General features: G+C 45.7%; 2 protein-coding genes across 5 annotated transcripts in view; one reads left to right on the top strand and one right to left on the bottom strand.

Annotated features, from left to right (window-relative positions):
- Positions 1-7: 7 nt before the first annotated feature.
- Positions 8-1,526, top strand: LOC6546668 (serine/threonine-protein kinase mos). The gene is made up of 3 exons (XM_001975825.3): positions 8-239; positions 295-508; positions 561-1,526. Exons 1-3 carry the CDS (start codon positions 113-115, stop codon positions 1,312-1,314), a joined length of 1,095 nt encoding a protein of 364 aa, XP_001975861.1. The 5' UTR covers positions 8-112; the 3' UTR covers positions 1,315-1,526.
- Positions 1,469-16,948, bottom strand: part of LOC6546669 — a 37,929-nt gene continuing 22,449 nt past the window's right edge. Inside the window, exons 4-9 of one of the 4 annotated variants that reach the window (XM_015156143.2) lie at positions 14,510-14,578; positions 6,413-6,465; positions 5,277-5,346; positions 3,500-4,048; positions 2,689-3,441; positions 1,469-2,626 (exon numbers count right to left, since the gene is read on the bottom strand). In XM_015156143.2, coding sequence (XP_015011629.1) covers positions 2,378-2,626; positions 2,689-3,441; positions 3,500-4,048; positions 5,277-5,346; positions 6,413-6,465; positions 14,510-14,578 — 1,743 coding nt within the window. In that variant the 3' untranslated portion in view covers positions 1,469-2,377. Of the gene's footprint in view, positions 2,627-2,688; positions 3,442-3,499; positions 4,049-5,276; positions 5,347-6,412; positions 6,466-9,194; positions 9,774-14,509; positions 14,579-16,948 lie in introns of those variants that run through there. The other 3 variants (XM_026980380.1, XM_015156144.2, XM_026980379.1) reach the window with 3 other exon arrangements.

Here is a 16,948-nt window from a genome sequence, read left to right as displayed (position 1 = left end):
TGGGGCAACATTATCACCCAGTCAGCTGTTTAAGAACCGTTATAAGTCGATGACCATGTGGACTTCTTAAAAATCAAATACCCGCCATAGATCACTTTCAGATGGCTGAGAAATGGGAGACCTTTTACTAAATACACCAAAAAGAAAGCAATTGCTCAAGGATGGTCCACCCGTACCCACTAGGTGTCAGGTGCTCGGACGTGGAGCCCACGGCACCGTTTTTAAAGCTATATACAGAGGTGGGTACTATGACTTATTCATATGTACATAGATAATTTCCAATATATGGTCTAGATCGCTCCGTTGCTGTTAAGATAATTCGTGCCCAGGCGGCCTCAACTCTGCACAATGAGTCCCATTTGCTGAACCTGGAGCACCGGAACATTGTACGCCTTCTGAAGCTGGAGTCCGCCCCAGATTTCGGCTTGGTCATCATGGAGTGTCCGAGGGGACAAAGTCTGCAGAGGATCGTTGACACTTTGGCTCTACCACTGATGCACAGGGTCTTGTATGCGACTATATCCCCGCTTAATACTTTGTAATAACCATTATCTTCTTAGAATAACTCTGGATGTGGTTGCTGCACTGAGATACTGTCATTCCCAAAACGTATTACATCTGGATGTAAAGCCAACCAATATATTGGTTGCCCTGGGAACAAAGTCTTCGGTAGCTGGAAATGCCACTAAGGTCAAAGTGAAGCGAAGCTACATCTGCAAGCTCTGCGATTTTGGCTCCTCCATTGAAGTTGGCGAATTTTGTGCTTGGCAGGAGCCATCCGTTGCCAAGGGAACCCTGCGATACATGTCTCCAGAAGCGCTGCGATCGGATACTCTTACCGAAGCCTCCGATATCTACTCCCTGGGCATTACAATGTGGCAACTGCAAGCTCGCAGATTGCCCTATCACACGCTCGATTGCAATGAAACCATAGCCTACCAGGTGGTTAAGCACGAACTGCGTCCGGACAACTATCATCAGTTAAAGATTCTGGCTTTGGACTCTACCATTGACTGCGATCGGAGCTTGGCCAACGAAAGCGCCGCCAACGTGATCTGCAGAACGGCAAATACCTCGGCGCGACGTAATCTGAGCCTCGATCCATCTTACACCGCCGGCCGTGAACTGAAAAAGAAGCGCCGCCGGAACCGATTAGCACTCCACTTTGATAGTCCGGCGCCGGAGGGCAGTGCGTGCTCGGAAAGCGCTTACTCGAAACTATACAAAAGCTGCTGGGTCAGCGCCCCGGAATCACGATTGAGTTCTATTCAGCTGAAGCATGAGCTGGATTTCATTCTTTGTCATAGCACCTAGGTGGTAGTCTAAGTGATCGTGTGTGTTTGCATTTTATGTTATTGATTCGTATAGTACATACCCGTATTTATGTAAGATTTTACCAACCCAAGCCGTGATAACTGAATTTCGAGGGCCAGGGCACCTGGTTAGGTCAATGATCAATTTTTCTGTAACTTCTTTTTGTTTATTTTGTACTCGCTACGCTAAGAAAATACATTTATAATGTTTATACGAGCTTACGTCTAGGTTCCCTCCTCTCGATCATAGTGCGTTCTGTTCTATATAGTGTAAGTATATGCTTAGGAATCGGGCTGCTGCGATGAAGTAGTCGGTGGCAGCAGCCCTGAGGAGCTAACTACGGTTGAAGAAGAGCTTGTCATTATCATTAGCTTTAAGAACGACTGCTATGTACAGTTTATTGTTATGGTTGTCGTGTAATGTTCGCTTAGAAACCGTATATATATATGTGTCGTATCTATATATATATGCATCCTATACTGCATCGTAAACACCTTGAAATATTTCACCCTTAAATGCAAATGTTCAACTGCTGTTGTGTCTGAGGAGTACTAATCCGGATTAGCTTATGTGGTTAACTTTAACCAAGTCCTACAAATACACTCGACTTGTGCGGAAGACTACAGTTTTGGTTCATCTACTCATAGGTTCATGACCATAGCTAATAGTGGTTTGAATTCAGTTTGAAGTCATTCAAAATGTCCCATAATAGTTAGTACTATATAACCCGCTGATTTGGATGCTGCAACCGCTGCTCTACAAAATATATGCGGTATAGAGCAGGGCGAGCTGTTCGGTTTGGTTGTTTTGATTTTTTCTTAGGGGGAACAGTTGGCAGTGCCGCTTACAAGGTAAAACATCTTCCAAAAATTTACAATATACATAAATACTCGTATTCGTACGTACAAAACTCGCCTGCTCCTCTGGCCATCATCTTAATGCTTCTGTATCTCGCGGTTCTGTTTTGTTTTGTTTGAATATATCACAATTTAGTCTTTTTAAATCTTTAAATATTTGTTAGCTTGACGATTATTGATTTGAGATTTAGCAGTGCTGGTCTATCCTAACTGGCGTAGGATCTTCGCACGGGAACTGGTGGAGGAATCTTCGATTTTCGCTGCTGCTGCTGCTGGGGCTGCTGACCCGGTGACCTTTGCTGTGGTGACTGCGGCGAGGGGGAGGAGGGCGAGGGCGAGCAGGAGGAGGACATCGAGGAGGACGAGGACACCGATGAATGGATGCTCGTTGGAATTCTGGTGGGCTGCGCCTTGGGCAAGCAACTCTTTGGCGGCTGCGTTGACTTGGCTGCCTTCTGAAAATCGAAATCCACAACTTTATATCCTTCATCGTAGCATTACTGTGTGAATCCCTTACCTTTTTCGGCGAGACAGCCACCGGTGGATGAACCGGTGATGTTACCCTCTTCCAGCCATTGCTCCTGCGCCAGGAGCTGGCCGTCGGAGGCGTGGATGCCTGTCTGAGCAGCATCCTCTCCTTTAACTTGGTTACCATTCCAGGCGCCGGTGGCACCACCTCTTTGGCCAACTTATTCATCATGGCACAGCTGATGCTATCGCTGCGCACGACGGTGGACTCCAGTTCGCGGCGTTGATTGTGTCTCAGAATGCAACTGGGTTCCTGGTCCTCTAGCACCGATTTGGATTTCACCAGGACGTGGGGCGGTCGACGTAGTTCACTCTTGATGATCTGAGCAATACACTGCTGCTCATCCAGTGGTTTCATTGGCGTGCTGCTAACAATCATGGGCACATCCTCGATTTCAATGTCGCTAACCCTCCGCCGGCACTCGTCGATAACCGCGTAGTCCGGTTCCTCGTCCTTCTTTGCCTGGCTGGCGGAAAGTTCGTCCGTTTCGCTGGAGGAGCAGCTGGTCAACTGGGCCCTTCCCGCCTCGCTGGGCGTGGGACTGATTCTCCCAACGGGACCCACCTGGCTCTCTGAGATACTGGAATCCTCGCCATCATCGTCGTCCTCATCCTCATCATCTGTCTCGCCCTCCAAGTAAGAGTAAAGACTACGCGAGGAGTTCGAACGGATGTTGACCAGCTTGTAGAAGTCGTTGGTGAAGTCCGTACAGGCCACCTCCTCGTCCTCGGAGTAAACAATCTGAAATGTCGGGCAGTGATTAGAAGTAAGCCAGGAGGAAAAGAGATGTATCCACTACCTTCTGCTGCAGCAGCTGGGTAATGCCATCGGTCACTGAATCCGTTTCCACAGTGGTGGAGTTGATAAAGTCGCTGGATGGCCACAGCCAGTCGTGATCCCTCTTCCGCCGCTGCTGCTGGAGATGAGGGTGATGTGGATCCCGCTCGTCGTCGAACGTCATCACCGCCAGTTCCTCCTGCGACATGCTCCAGTCCTCCATTTCCGTTGAGCAGGGCTCAGCAGGCAGGAGCCACTGTTCCGGTTCTTCGGGCAGATCTTCCAGGTGTCCATTCGACGGCTGCGGCTGCCCGCTGCTCATGGTGCAGTAGCCTTCATCCCTGCCCTTCACCGGACTGGCGGACAGAGCGGCATTCTGCGCCTCCAGATCGCGAACCCGACCCTTCAGCATGCTCACTTCCTCCCGGAGATTATCTTCTGCCACAATGGCGTCCACCACCTTGCGCATCACATCATCCAAGCAGTGCTCATACTGCCGGATGCGGGTGAGCAAGGATCGATTCTCCTGCTGCATCGATTGGAGCAGGCTCTCCTGGCGGGCAAAGCGAGTCTGTAAGGAATCAATAGCCGAAATGATCTTAAGTAATGCAGTCTAGTAACAGTGCTTATCCCGATTATATATGTATCTCATTTCAATAGTATATGTTTTTCTGAGTTATAATCAGTTTGGACTTCACTTAGATAAAAATGAAACAGTCATAAATGAGGGGTTTTTTTTATTATCTATGAATAAGTGTTTGTTTTAGATAATAATAATTATAATGGAAATGTGCCGTAAACCTCAGATTGATAGACACAAATAGCTGTGACTTTTGGATACATTTCATATTTGTAGTTTTGATGTTTAAAAGAGAAAGGGACATTCATACTAAAGACGTTTTAATTGAATATTGCACAAAGTGAAGAAAACGATCTATCCAGTGAAGACCTGTGCTGAGAAAGGGCCAAATGATTAGATCGAGTATTTATCGAGTGCTGGGGGCAACCTTCGCCCCATGACAGCTGCCCTGATGAGGGTCACTTGCTGGCACACGGCTCCTCATCCATCAACCGGCGCTTTTTCTTTTTTCTGTAAGTGCTAAGTGAGCAGTAGTTACAACAGCCCCTCCATACCCACAGCCACAGCCATAGCCATAGCCCATATCCCACTCCCGGCTGGTAACAAATATCCAATCTCGATCAAAGCCAACTTGTTAACTGGCCCGAAGGTCACATGCTTAGACGTTGGACGTGAAAACCTTGGGCTTCATTAGCGGGGCCTTACAAGATTGGGCGAGAGTTTGGCTGGCGGGGGCAAATGAGATTGCCAGCAGTTGGCGACGAAAGGGAAAGCACATTTTCCACTACCCCGCCGCCTGTGGAAAATGGTAATGAAAAGCTGCCACTAGGGCGCAGTGGAGCGTCGCTAATGCCGACGCTCAATCAATTCGGGCAAAGAATGTAATGTGCCCAAACAAAGTCTCGTCGAAGACGACTCCGGTTACTCCGCTTACTCCGCTTACTCCGTCCGTCCGGATAAGAGACAATTTGTATGCGCCGGAATGGCAGCGAGGGGAGATATTGTTCTTAAAAATGAATTTATGCGTTTATTTATGACTTGACTCGGAGGGAACTCCCTCCTGCTTACCACCGACTTTCCCCCGCCACGTGGAAGCTCGCGCTGTGCAAATTGATTTTCCACATGCTGTGCGGCTCCGTGCGGAAAAGCCCCTCCCCAACCCCCTTCCCCGCCGCCACCATCCCCCCATTTCCCATTTCCATTTCCATCCGATACATACCTGCAGTGCCTTGTGATCCCGACATGTCTGCATTTGCTTGCGTTCTTTGGATTTCATAATGCGATTCATGCTGCGGATTGCAAAGGAAAAGCGAAAAAAAGAGGACAAATATAGAAATGCATAAATGAAAACGAGTTGCAAAAATCATCGCAAACGCAGGGTGCTTTCAGCAGAGAAATTCGAGTATTGATTACTTATTTGTGTGGGACTGAATGGCAGAAATGATTCTTTTTGTCGGATGATGGGTACTCCCATAAACATCGAAATAAACAGCGAACTTGCTAAAAGATAGCAAACAAAACAAATACAACGGTCTGTAAACAAACACATATGTATGTCTTTAAAATATTTATGTCTTTAAAGGAGTCAACAACAAATAATAAGTAAATACTGTTTGAGGAATAGTTCAAGAAATGAAGTAATGAGCTCATTTACTATTTTGTTGCTTAAGCATACATCTAAAAATTAACTACCTATAAGATAGTGGGAGCTGAAGTCTGAAATAAGTAATCACTAATCGAGATTCTCTGGCGATTTGTTTTCAAAACGAAACGTTTGCATAACAATCTGCATGGAAATTAGCTGCTAATGGCGGTCATAAAGAAAGAAAGGGCCGAAAGTGGAGTTAAATCTCGGCCTAGACCAGAACTTTGCACCATTTCCAAGTCGCGGTAATTGCGTATTCGGGCCGGCAGAGGGCGCTGCTGAGGGCTCGGTGATTGATGGGTTTCGCGGGTAAGCGCTTCCTTCTCCATCGTCCTCCTCCGATTCTTGGCAATTTGGAAAATTGCATTCGCCGTGCCGTTAACTTGTTCTGTGCGTAATGGCCAAAAGGGGCCGCAGTGGGCGTGGCCAGTCACGAGTTTTGGTATGAGTTATTTACGCTGTATGTACGGTTTGCCAAAAGCAGCGCGAAAACTACTCCGAAAATTGCCGGCTAGACGAATTAAATAAATATTTGGCCGGTTCGTTCACTTGGCCATACGCTAAATGGAGCTTGACTCTAGTAACTGGAACTGGCAAAGTTCTGGCCTATAGCCCAACCCATCGCACACCCCCTCTTCTTTCTTCATTTCCCACACGATCCGAACGCGTGTTCTTATCGCGTTTAACAATTTAACCTATTTGTCACTTACTTCTCAATTTGTTCGCGCAATTCCTTCTCGAACGTAGGCGACCCGCATTGGCTCTGAAAAAGTGCAATTGACCAGGGCACGGGGAAAAAAGAATGAAATGGAAGAAAAAAACATTAAATAAAATGCGAAGGAAATTAAACACAATGAATTAGTGCACTCGGCGCTGATTAAGAACGACAATTTAATTGTCCATATCACAGTGCCAATCAGCAGCGTTTTACAAGCTAATGGACAGCGACAAAGGATCCGAATCCGAGTCCGAATCGTCGAGTGGTCGAGGGGTCGAGGGGGGTGCCACACGGTGCCACAGATACATTAGAACGACCCAGGAACTTGGATGCATGCAACACCATAAATCACCGGAGTCAACAACCCAGACCCCGGCTTCAATTTTCCACACTTTTCCCCCGCGTGTCAACTGTAATCGATAAAGAATTACATCACGACTTTTTCATCTGTGTGACGTGACGATAAAACACAGCCATCCAGACTCAGACAGTTTGTTATAAATTGTTTGCCTTAGTGCTAACAAAATGAATGACAACGCCACAACATTTACGGATTCAAGTGTAAATGAATCGCTGAATATCGCACAAGTCCCTGATTACAGCACATATACTCGTATGGAGATATACTCATAGTAGCCCATATAGATAGCAGTTTCGAGTCTGTTTGCTCAGTCGAGAGTTTTTCAAGCAATCCTAACTTCCTTGTGGCTGGCGAGCTGAATTCTTTGCCGCCCCAGCTATTTATCAAATTAATTATGCAGAGACCTGCTTCAGATTCCCGAAATTCCCGGTAGTAAGAACTCTTCGCTGCACTTGGCTACGAATTCCTGGGCTTTGGCTGCCAGTCTTTTGTAGCTCCATAAAATTTACAGACAGAGAAATAGATAACTCAAAGTTTCCTTTATAAAAATGCCATTTTCCGTTTGTTTAAATGATGTATAATATTTCTATTCACACAATGTAATAGTTAACTTATAAACAATATTGCTAGAAATCTTAGTCAGTAGTAGAACACTGTCATAATGTTTGCAACATTTATTTATTTGCTACATATTGGAATTTAATATGTATTAGCCGCATCAAACTTTTTTTATAGGCAATTCTTGGCTTGCAAAGTCAAGCAATAACCAACATTTTAATATAACTCTAAATTTCCTTGTTGTGTAGTGAAATTTGTCGAAAACGCTTTCATCTGCAACAGCGGCGGAAAAAGGGGAGTCAAAAGAAAAGCGAGTGGCAGTGGGGGTGGGGTGCAAGTGGGAGCAGAGGGAGCGATAAAACGCAGCAGCACGCGTCAATAAAGAAGTCGCCCGGCAGCCAAACGCCACCCACTACCCACCACCCCCTCATTACACCCCTTGCCCAGCAGCCGTTGAAGAGGCACCCGGAATTACAAATATATGCAATAATTTTTATTAATTCGCCTCCATGCATGGGACGCGGAGACCGATATGAAAATGCCCCCTTGCAGGAGAATGGGAAAATTGTAGGCAACAGCAGGCGGCAGCCGTTGGAAAAGCATGGGGGGCATTGGGGGGTTGGCTGGCGGAAAATGGGGATCCCCAGACTGATTGCCGTCCTCAGGCGCCACTTGTGCCGTCGAATGCCGAGGAATGATGAACGTGTTAATAAAATTAGAGAGCCAAAGCGTTAGGCCCAAGATTTTCCCACCCAAGGCGCTATTTGGGGCAACTGGTGCGCCTGTCGACAGCTGTTGGCCACTGCACCTCCTCCCAGCCACCCAACCACCCAGCCACCCAACAGAGCCCACTCCCATTTCCCCACATTTCCCATTCAAGAGGCGACGCGCATAAATATTCATTGTGAATTTCCCCCATAAAAGCGGAGGGACGGGAAACGCAAGCGGTGCCGACAGCGGAGCTTATTGATGAAGTTATAAAATCAGACATGAATTCTTTATTAATTAATCGAAACCGCTCAGACCCCAAAAACTTTTGGCTACCAAGGCAGCCAGAAAAGTTGAAAGCCCCAGCTCCGCACAGGTTTCAATTAGCATGCGGCTTGCAACACGCCGAGGGTGGCCCGAAAAATGATTTAAGGGGTTCAGCGACTACACCAAAACAGAAATTAACAAAACAAATCCCGGCAACATGTTGCACCCGTGTCCTGGGGATAAAAAAGAGCCCACCAGCCGGTGGATTGGAAACGAGCAGGGATTTGCGAGGGGTGGCACATCATACGGCCATTTGCACCCGCAAACGCACTTCCGTAAGATGTCCGGGTTCGCGTCCGGACAACCCCTCGGACTTAAGCTTTCATTTACACAGGAAAAAGTAAACAATCACTTTTCTTAGCTGAATAAGGGTCGGGTTAAAGAGAGAAAGTCATAACAAGCTGAAAATTACGCTAGTATTTCATGCTAAAAGCGGAAGTGAAATACGGAAAGGGTGATGCTCTTAATGGAGATAACTCCTAATCAAACTAGACCTAAGCATAACTTTTTTCCACTGTGTATGCATAACAAGATAGCAAATTGTTTAATACGCTGCTGCTCGTAGTAACCCCCTTATCTGTAGTGTCCTATCCCATGAACATCATCCATTGTAATGACGGGGAAGTTTATTAGAGGGGGAAACTCCACGCGTGTTCCTGACGATCGCTCTAAAAATCCGAGTTGGGATTAAACTGAACCCCCGTTTTCAAGAGGAATGAAAAATATGAACACGCTTATTATTAATTAACATGCAGATTGAACGGTGGGTGGTTGCCTGCATCCATTTTGAATTTAGAAATCCCCCACAATGGATTCTTACCATCTTTTGGACCTCGTTATTATTACAGTTTACTCCATGCCGAATTAGATTACACTGGTGAATCCTTAAGTTGTTTTCCTTCTGCCGCTACACAAACTTTGTGGAACTTTGGCGACAAGAAAAAAACACAAAATCGAAACAGCAACCGAGTTGGAGTCCGAAAAACTGTCTGACTGGGGAACGAAAGGGGGTAGGTGGGGAGATTGGCTGTCCCCAAAGCAGAATAAATTTCGGCAAAAAGCAAACAACGTAGCTCAAATTAGAAGAAAAATATATAATTTCCAGGAAATGAATAACAGAAAAATGCTTTAAAAAAACACGCGACCGGTGGCGAACATTTGTGCTGTTCCCGAATGCCGGCGAAACAATGATAAAAAAGGAGCAGGGAGCTTGGAAAACAACCCTCGTTTGCAGTTCCTTTGGAAATTCACATGGAAAGAGAGAGAGACTGAGAGAGAGAGAGAGGGACTGGCGAATTCGCCGCATTTCACCGAGAGAACAGCTGCTGGGAACCTGCTTGCACCCCCTTCCACTTTCGCCGCCCACTCCGATCAGCTGCAACTGCCGGCAAAACAGCACCCCATCAACCCATCAACCTATCAACCTACCAACCTATCACCCGCCCACCCCTCCTTTCTCCTGCCACCAAAATGCGATGGTTTTTGATGTATTGCTCCGAATTCAAGTCACTCGAATTGGCCGTTTTTAATTTAATGAACCGCGACAGCGGGAGTGGCAGCGAGATGGGCAAACAATAAAATAAACATTTCGCAGATGCGAGCCAGAAGAACAGCCCTATATCTATACTCCATATATATACGTATACATATATATATATACCCTCGAACTGGTGGTGATCCATTCTGATTGTGAATTTCTCCTCCGCTGCGTTCGTCAAATGCAAACACTAAAACGTCACTTGAGCAAGACGAAAAGAGAAGTTAAATAAATACACTCAGCGAAAACCAGCACTAGACCATTTCATCAAATACAGTTTTAAATAGCATTGTATGTGATAATATATATTATGTGTCTTTTCTGGATAAGATGTAAAGCATGAAATTAAACCATTTTCTGCCAGTGTAAGCGTGTGAGTGGCGGGGGCGCGGCAACTTCCCTTTCTTAAAAAATTTCGCGAAAAATTAATTGCATTGCACTTTTTTGTCAAGGGTTCCGAAAGGTCGACCTCCCCATGTGCCGCATAGTGGTGGTAGTTCCGAAATTCTCGGCGGGCTGAGGGGGCGTATGAATCATCCAGTTGGCTTTGGGCTTAGCCCTAAAAAACCGAATGAGAAAAAGGGTGGCTTCTATGCATTAATGGGCACTAGTTGTAAGTATGTGCAACCATATTACACTGCAGAGTGGCTATGACCTACCCTAAATTTATGGCTATATATTCAGTTATGTACATAACTCTAGTTCCGGACCAGGATCCGCGACCGGGTGGTTGCCATCGCACTGGGAATGGCAATAGGTGGTGGTGCAGCAGCGGCGAAGCTGGCGGTGGTGCCTTTATTTCCGAGTGAGTAAACCATCAAACGCTTGCGACAAAATTATTAGCAATTCAAAGGCACAAGGAGAAGACTCTGAACGATGATGATGATGATGATGAAGATGGTGATGGTGATGAAGATGGTGGGTGGGAGCGAAGCAGGGACACTCCACTGATGTGGATAATAAAAAGTGCCCATGCTGCGACTTCCTCGCCTCCATCGTGCTCCTGGGCCCCACTTCGCTCCACTTCGATGGCCCTTGTAAGCGAGGCAAGTGCCACTCAAGAGACATCGTCCGAGACCAGGACCACGCCCCCTTCTTGACAGTTGACAGCGACAGTTTTTCTTTGGCCTTCAATGCTTTCGCAGTACAGTGGAGCTTCTGCTGAGCCGAAATGGATGCAGTACTACCATCACAAATAAACTTCTTAGTACTACCAGTTCTTGTATAGGAAAGGTGGAGAACTCCAAATTCCCTTTAATAAACTTGTTGGTTTGAAGATATATGTATTTTTTTGCAAAGGCTTAACTAAGGATAGCTCACTGTACCGTATACTCCCTGCCCCTCCCCCCGAGCTATCCATTTTCTAAAGCTGAATGCAGCTGAGCTTATTAAAGGCGCAGATTTGCCAGGACAAGGGGGCGGCGGGTGGGTGGAGAAAGCGGGGGCGGTAATGTGGAAAACCAAAAGATTGCTGGAGCTGGAGGAGCTGGTCTTCCATGGAATAAAGAATTGAGCACGTGCTGGTGGCGAAAGTTGTGCATTGTGCATTGCGCATCTTCGCACTCTTTGCCATCCCACAGCTGCTCTTGAATCAACTTTTCATTAGCACATGCCAATCCATTCGGATTTGGCTTGTTGATCTGTCGCCTGATTAAAGGCAAACAAATAAACAAAACTTCCGTTTAGTCATCTGCCTTTTCCGTCTGTTTGCCAGCAGTTCGTACAACAAACACAAATATTTGAGGGCCCAACGGATTAAATGTCGTGTTGCCATGTGCCCTGTTTTACGGACAAGGGCTCAGCTGTTGTAACAAGAAATAAATTGGAATTGCTAAAAAAACGGCAACTGTCAGCAATTTGGACCGCATGAAGATGGAAGACTTGAGAGCCGCAGCCTGGCAACAAAACCCTTTGAAGGACGCCTTTCTTATCAATTAGGTGGCCATAATCGCAGGGATCTCGTCCAGGGAATCAATTACACCAAAGTAAGCCTACACTCTACTTGCCAACGAAATGAGAAACTGATGGGAGCGATGATGAGAGTGGGTCTGCAAATGGAATTGCCAGAATGATGATGATGGGGATAGCATGTCGAATCGGAAGATGGATATTCATTGAATCGTGCCATTTATTGCATGCCACATGGCCAACAAGCTGCCTAAGTCTGCCTTCCACCCGCTTCCTCCCCCAGGCCGCCCACTTTTGACCTCGGGACCCGAAAAAAGAATTCTGCAACATTCACACTTTTGGTGGGCCGACTTGTCAATGGATTGCCTGCTCCCTCCCCACCATGTACACTGCACTTAAAAACGGGTCATTTCATATGATAGTTATGAAAGTTATAGTAAGAGCTGAAATATATGTACTTATATAACTTGCATGTTTGAAAATTAAGCACATTATGTTAAGTGTTATGTAATATAATATATAATCATTTTTTCAATGCCTAAACAAAATAATTGAGAATTTGAATTTAGATACTGAATCAGGTTGCTGTGGGAAACCACCTTCTTGTTCAGAATAGGGTACCCATTGTTTCTCTGAGTGCACACCCCTCCCATTTCCATTGAGCCACTGATATGCCAATAACAATAAAGTACACACACACATACACATGCACATACACATACACACATACAGCCGCATTGTGAGGGAGGGACTTGGACTAAGTGAAAACGAAGGACATTGGCAAGAGCGAGCAGAGGAGCGGGGAAAGGAGCAGCGAGCATAGTTAATCGTTATTTACAGACAGATAAAGTGCAGAAATATTGCCAAAGGAGCTGGAAGTTGGGACAGCGCAACGGTAGCTCATGTATCCACTCCGCCCACTGCCCCCCACTCCTGCCGAACTCCTTGTGGTGCAAGGAAAAGAAAGAGCAGCATCCGTGTGTGTCCATGCACTGACAAGAAATATGTGCATAAGATACCCCTTTAGGCAACAGAAAAGGAAGTACGTTCATAGGTAAGCTAAGAACTACCTTTCTGTTACGCAACTATTATTCATCAATGGTATTCCAAAGGAAATGGCAAAGTAATACAAGTTCTTTTGTGGTATTTAAAGTTTGATAATGCTGATCAAAATTCCAAAAGAATTTAAAGTCAAGTACAACTTCGCAGCCTTTCTTTTTGTACTCATTTGGAAAAGTACAACTAAAGAATTATCCAGGGAATTAAAGGCTCTAGTCATGTAGTTTTGTAGCTTGGATAGCACTTTCCTGGACTTCCAAGTTAAGTGATCATGAAACTTGTTTCTGGTTTGAAGCCACATTTTTTCCGAGTGCAGTAATCGGATTCCCGTGGTCCGCGTTTGCAGCCTGGCGAGAAGATAAGGCGGAGTGGGAAGATTGGGGGCAACTGGCACAGCCACACTCGTAAATTGTGCTGTGAGCTGGGCCGCCTGCCAGAAGCATGGAAAAGCATAGAAAATCAGGCAATGGCCAGAACGGGCCGAGAAACACAGCAGAAAGCACTTTTCCGCTTTTCCACTTTTCCTCTCGACGCGCTTTGTCTCCGCCGCTTCCTGTGAAAATCAGGAACAGCAGGCGGCGGGTGGCCATTTGGCTGCGGAAATCGTTGGCCAAAAAATGTGTGTGGGCGTGGAATGGATGCCGCCGAGGATGCGGAGGCCACACGCTGCTCCTTTTCACACCATAAACTCGCAGCAGTTAACTCGTTTTGGGGCTCTGGCTCGTTCTGCTCCTTTTTGCTCTGTTATCAAATTCAATTACCTAAAGCCGGAAATGCGTATGCCAAACCAAGCTCCTTCCGCCGGAAAGTTCCGGCCATTAAACTTTCTTTCGGGCCGACAAGGGGGAGGATGCTGCTCCGGCCATTGTGATGACAGTTTAGATTGTGATTTGCCATTGAGAGGGCTTTGATCGAGTGGACCGAGGGTAATAAACAGTAGCAATTTCCTATCCCCACTTTTTCTAAGACGTACTTTCTTATTTTATGTGACTTTATGTTGGCCAATTTGCATGTCAGTTCTCGAAAGTTTCGGCGAGCATGAGCTGATCGATTTTCTCACTAACCTCGCCCAAAAGTTTTTCTTTCAATTGCATTTTTTAAGTTGATATTATTAAAGTCGAATTTATATAAATGAGTATCTTGTGCCACTAAATTAGGGCTTGTGCAGAGTAGTCCTATCTCTATGCCTCAATGGCCTTTTGCTCCTGCTGTCGTATAATTTGATGTCGGCACATATGCATGTAATTTAAGCTTGTAACTTTTAATTGCCCGTCGAGGCGACCTTGTTGGCCAGCCTGACCGCATAAACCGCACAGAGCGCAAACGACTGAACACGATTAATGACCCCCATGTCCATCTAGACCCGGAAGACCCCACTGCCCCCACCCCGAATGAAAATCCCTCACACGCTGACCGCACAGGAAATTAAAATGCTTGGGGAACGGGACGGGCCGGGCTTTCGGCCAACTCCGGCGACATCGAATTCAAAGTTCATTTCGAGAGCAATGTCCGGGCCGGGTAATAACATCTCACAGTCGCAGGGGCAGGATATGGACTTTGAGTATAGAGTATGGATATGGTATGCACGTACATAGATGGATGGATACACTTCGGTTGGTGGGAGTACTCACTTTCTGGAACTGCTCCTGCAAACGCAGCAGAGCGCCTTCAACTTCAATCATCCGCTTCTCCAACACATCCTGCAAGAACAACAAAACAGAAAAACCAAAAACTCAGGAAGCAGCACAAGAAGGCTAAATGCTATGGCTAAGTTCCCAAAAAAACGAAAAGTTAAAGCTAGCTGAATACGAGTATTACGAGCATGTGCATGGGTGTATATCCTCCATTATCCGTTTATATATGTATACAAATAGGTATATATGGCCAGTGAACCAATGGAGTTTTCGGATGTGAGGGGGTGTGTGATTTTTGAAGCGATTTCAGTGCTGCCCAAAAGCATTACTTGCCAGTTTTAAAGGCTACTTCTAAACTTAAGTGCTTGATTCTATCTTAGCCAAATATGCAACACCAATTTAAATTTATGTTCAGATCAGTAGCAGTGTGTTTGAATATAGCAATTAAAGTTGTTAGGGCGTGGCTATACTAATAATAAAATCAACATTTAATTATAAATGTCTAGTAACAATGTTATAACTTAATCTATAAAGTACAACTGGACCGCAACTAATTACAAAGAAATAAGTTTAGGAAGAGCGCAAAAGTGAACCATTTATCACCTCCAATGAGTAAGTACTTTTTTGGCTATCATCTGCGATGACAACACTATTAGCAGCAAGGCGATAAAAATAGTTATAACAGCCCGAAAAAATGGAAAAGCAATTGAAATTAATTTACGATCTTGTCGCAGCAGCAGCAACAGCAACAGCAACAGCAAAACAGAAAACAGATTCGAGGTGTAAAAAGCAAATCATTGAACTCTTTTGGACTCAGTCTCGAGTTTCCCAGTGAATGCACATTGCATTCGGACCAAAGTAAAACACAATGAGTTTCTACTTAATCCGCACGCGATGGGGAGAAGGTCTCGGGCAGGTGAAAAAGTGGCCAAAAGGGGGTCAAAGGGGGCCCAAGGGGGACAGGTGGGCAAGTTGCAGGTGTGCATGGCCAATAATTCACCGAGAGCAAGGCTGACATGCCACAGAAGAACGGTGGCACCGAAACTCCAGTTTTCGAGTTCAAATCGATGAGGAAAAGCCACCGAGAGATCAGCTACTTAATGGACTATTTACTTGTCTCGATTTTCATGTACTTTTACATACTGTACACATGACGGGTAGTCATCGCAGGAGGCGGGGGGCGTGGACAGGAAATGGAAATGGCAATTTCAAAGTTTTTCCCTGCCTAAAAATGGCCAGCAAATGTTTCTTGGCTCGAACAGTCAACAGTCAACACACAAATATCTGAAAAAAACTAAACAACTAATGTGACGCCGCCGCTCGTAAAACAGCAGTTTGCTTTTTTGGATTTTTTTAGCTGCCTTTCTGTTTTGTTAAACACTTAATATTAGTTGTGGAAGTTGTAAAAATCATTTTTATAGCTTGAGGAAAATGGGTTGTGTTGTCTCTTGAAGCATGGTTTTTGTTTTCAACTCTGCCTTTTTGCGCAATAGACAAATTGATTTTTGTTGTTCTGCCGCAACGAGGGAGAATTTATAAAGATTACGATCCGAGCGTGATTATGAATGGCCAAAAGTGTTGGCCAACTAGGCGAGAATGAATGCCATGATTTGTGGCAGGAAATTATCCAGTCTCGAAGTGGAGCTGCCAGTCTTACACAGAGAAAAACTCTAAGGTCTAAGGTCTAGACTACAGTTCATTAGCCAGCTGCTGGTGAAATCTTCCAAGGGTTTCCAAACCAATTAATCAACTGCTTTTTTACATAGACCTGTTAGTAAGACCTATCTCAGCTGAAACCAGTGCAAAGCATCCATCGTACCAAATAGTGGGTATAAAATATATATTTGCTTCTGCATAAACATATTCCTTGCTCTTCGAGAACCCCAACTCCTTTGCCCGCTGATTTCTCGAAAGTATTAAGTCAGTACTTTGCTACTTTTTCCGTGTAAACAAATATAGCAGCAGTAGGTACACACATATCCATATGCTAATGCAGGCAATGAAATGGAGACGGCGACAACAATGCCAGCCCATAGACTTCTATTCCAGCTGGCGAAACTGTGCGCATGTGCAGCGCGGTCGGAGAATCGAGGAGCTGGAGAATCAGAGCCAGAAGCTGCAGCTCCCGGTGGATGGAGGGGCAAGTCTGGGCAAACACAGCAAATGAATAGCTGGCAGTTCGTTGAACCCGCCTCAATCACTCGTCGCCAGTGCGAAACTGCACAGTTGCAGCAGCAACTGCGGCAGCAACTTCAAAAAGCACGGCAGCAAGTTATGGGGAGAGAACGTGACTGGGTTCTGATGACAGCCATGGATGCAGTGCATCGGATCCATTGTATTGTGTGTGCGCAAATAATCGAGATGCCATTTGGCAAATTTGCCGCGAGTGGGTGTCTGTCGCTGGGCAACTGGGCAACTGGGCAGCTGGCAGCTGGA

Source organism: Drosophila erecta, unplaced genomic scaffold (genome assembly GCF_003286155.1).
Source record: "Drosophila erecta strain 14021-0224.00,06,07 unplaced genomic scaffold, DereRS2 tig00000092-arrow-pilon, whole genome shotgun sequence".
Taxonomy (NCBI): Eukaryota; Metazoa; Arthropoda; class Insecta; order Diptera; family Drosophilidae; genus Drosophila; species Drosophila erecta.
This window is presented reverse-complemented; position numbering and strand designations above follow the sequence as displayed.

Excerpts from the sequence above, each read along its gene's own strand:
- LOC6546668 (XM_001975825.3), top strand. The coding sequence starts at position 113 with ATGGGAGACCTTTTACTAAATACACCAAAAAGAAAGCAATTGCTCAAG. Across the intron at positions 240-294 it reads TTTTAAAGCTATATACAGAG|ATCGCTCCGTTGCTGTTAAG; the intron begins GTGGGTACTATG and ends TATATGGTCTAG. Across the intron at positions 509-560 it reads CCACTGATGCACAGGGTCTT|AATAACTCTGGATGTGGTTG; the intron begins GTATGCGACTAT and ends TTATCTTCTTAG.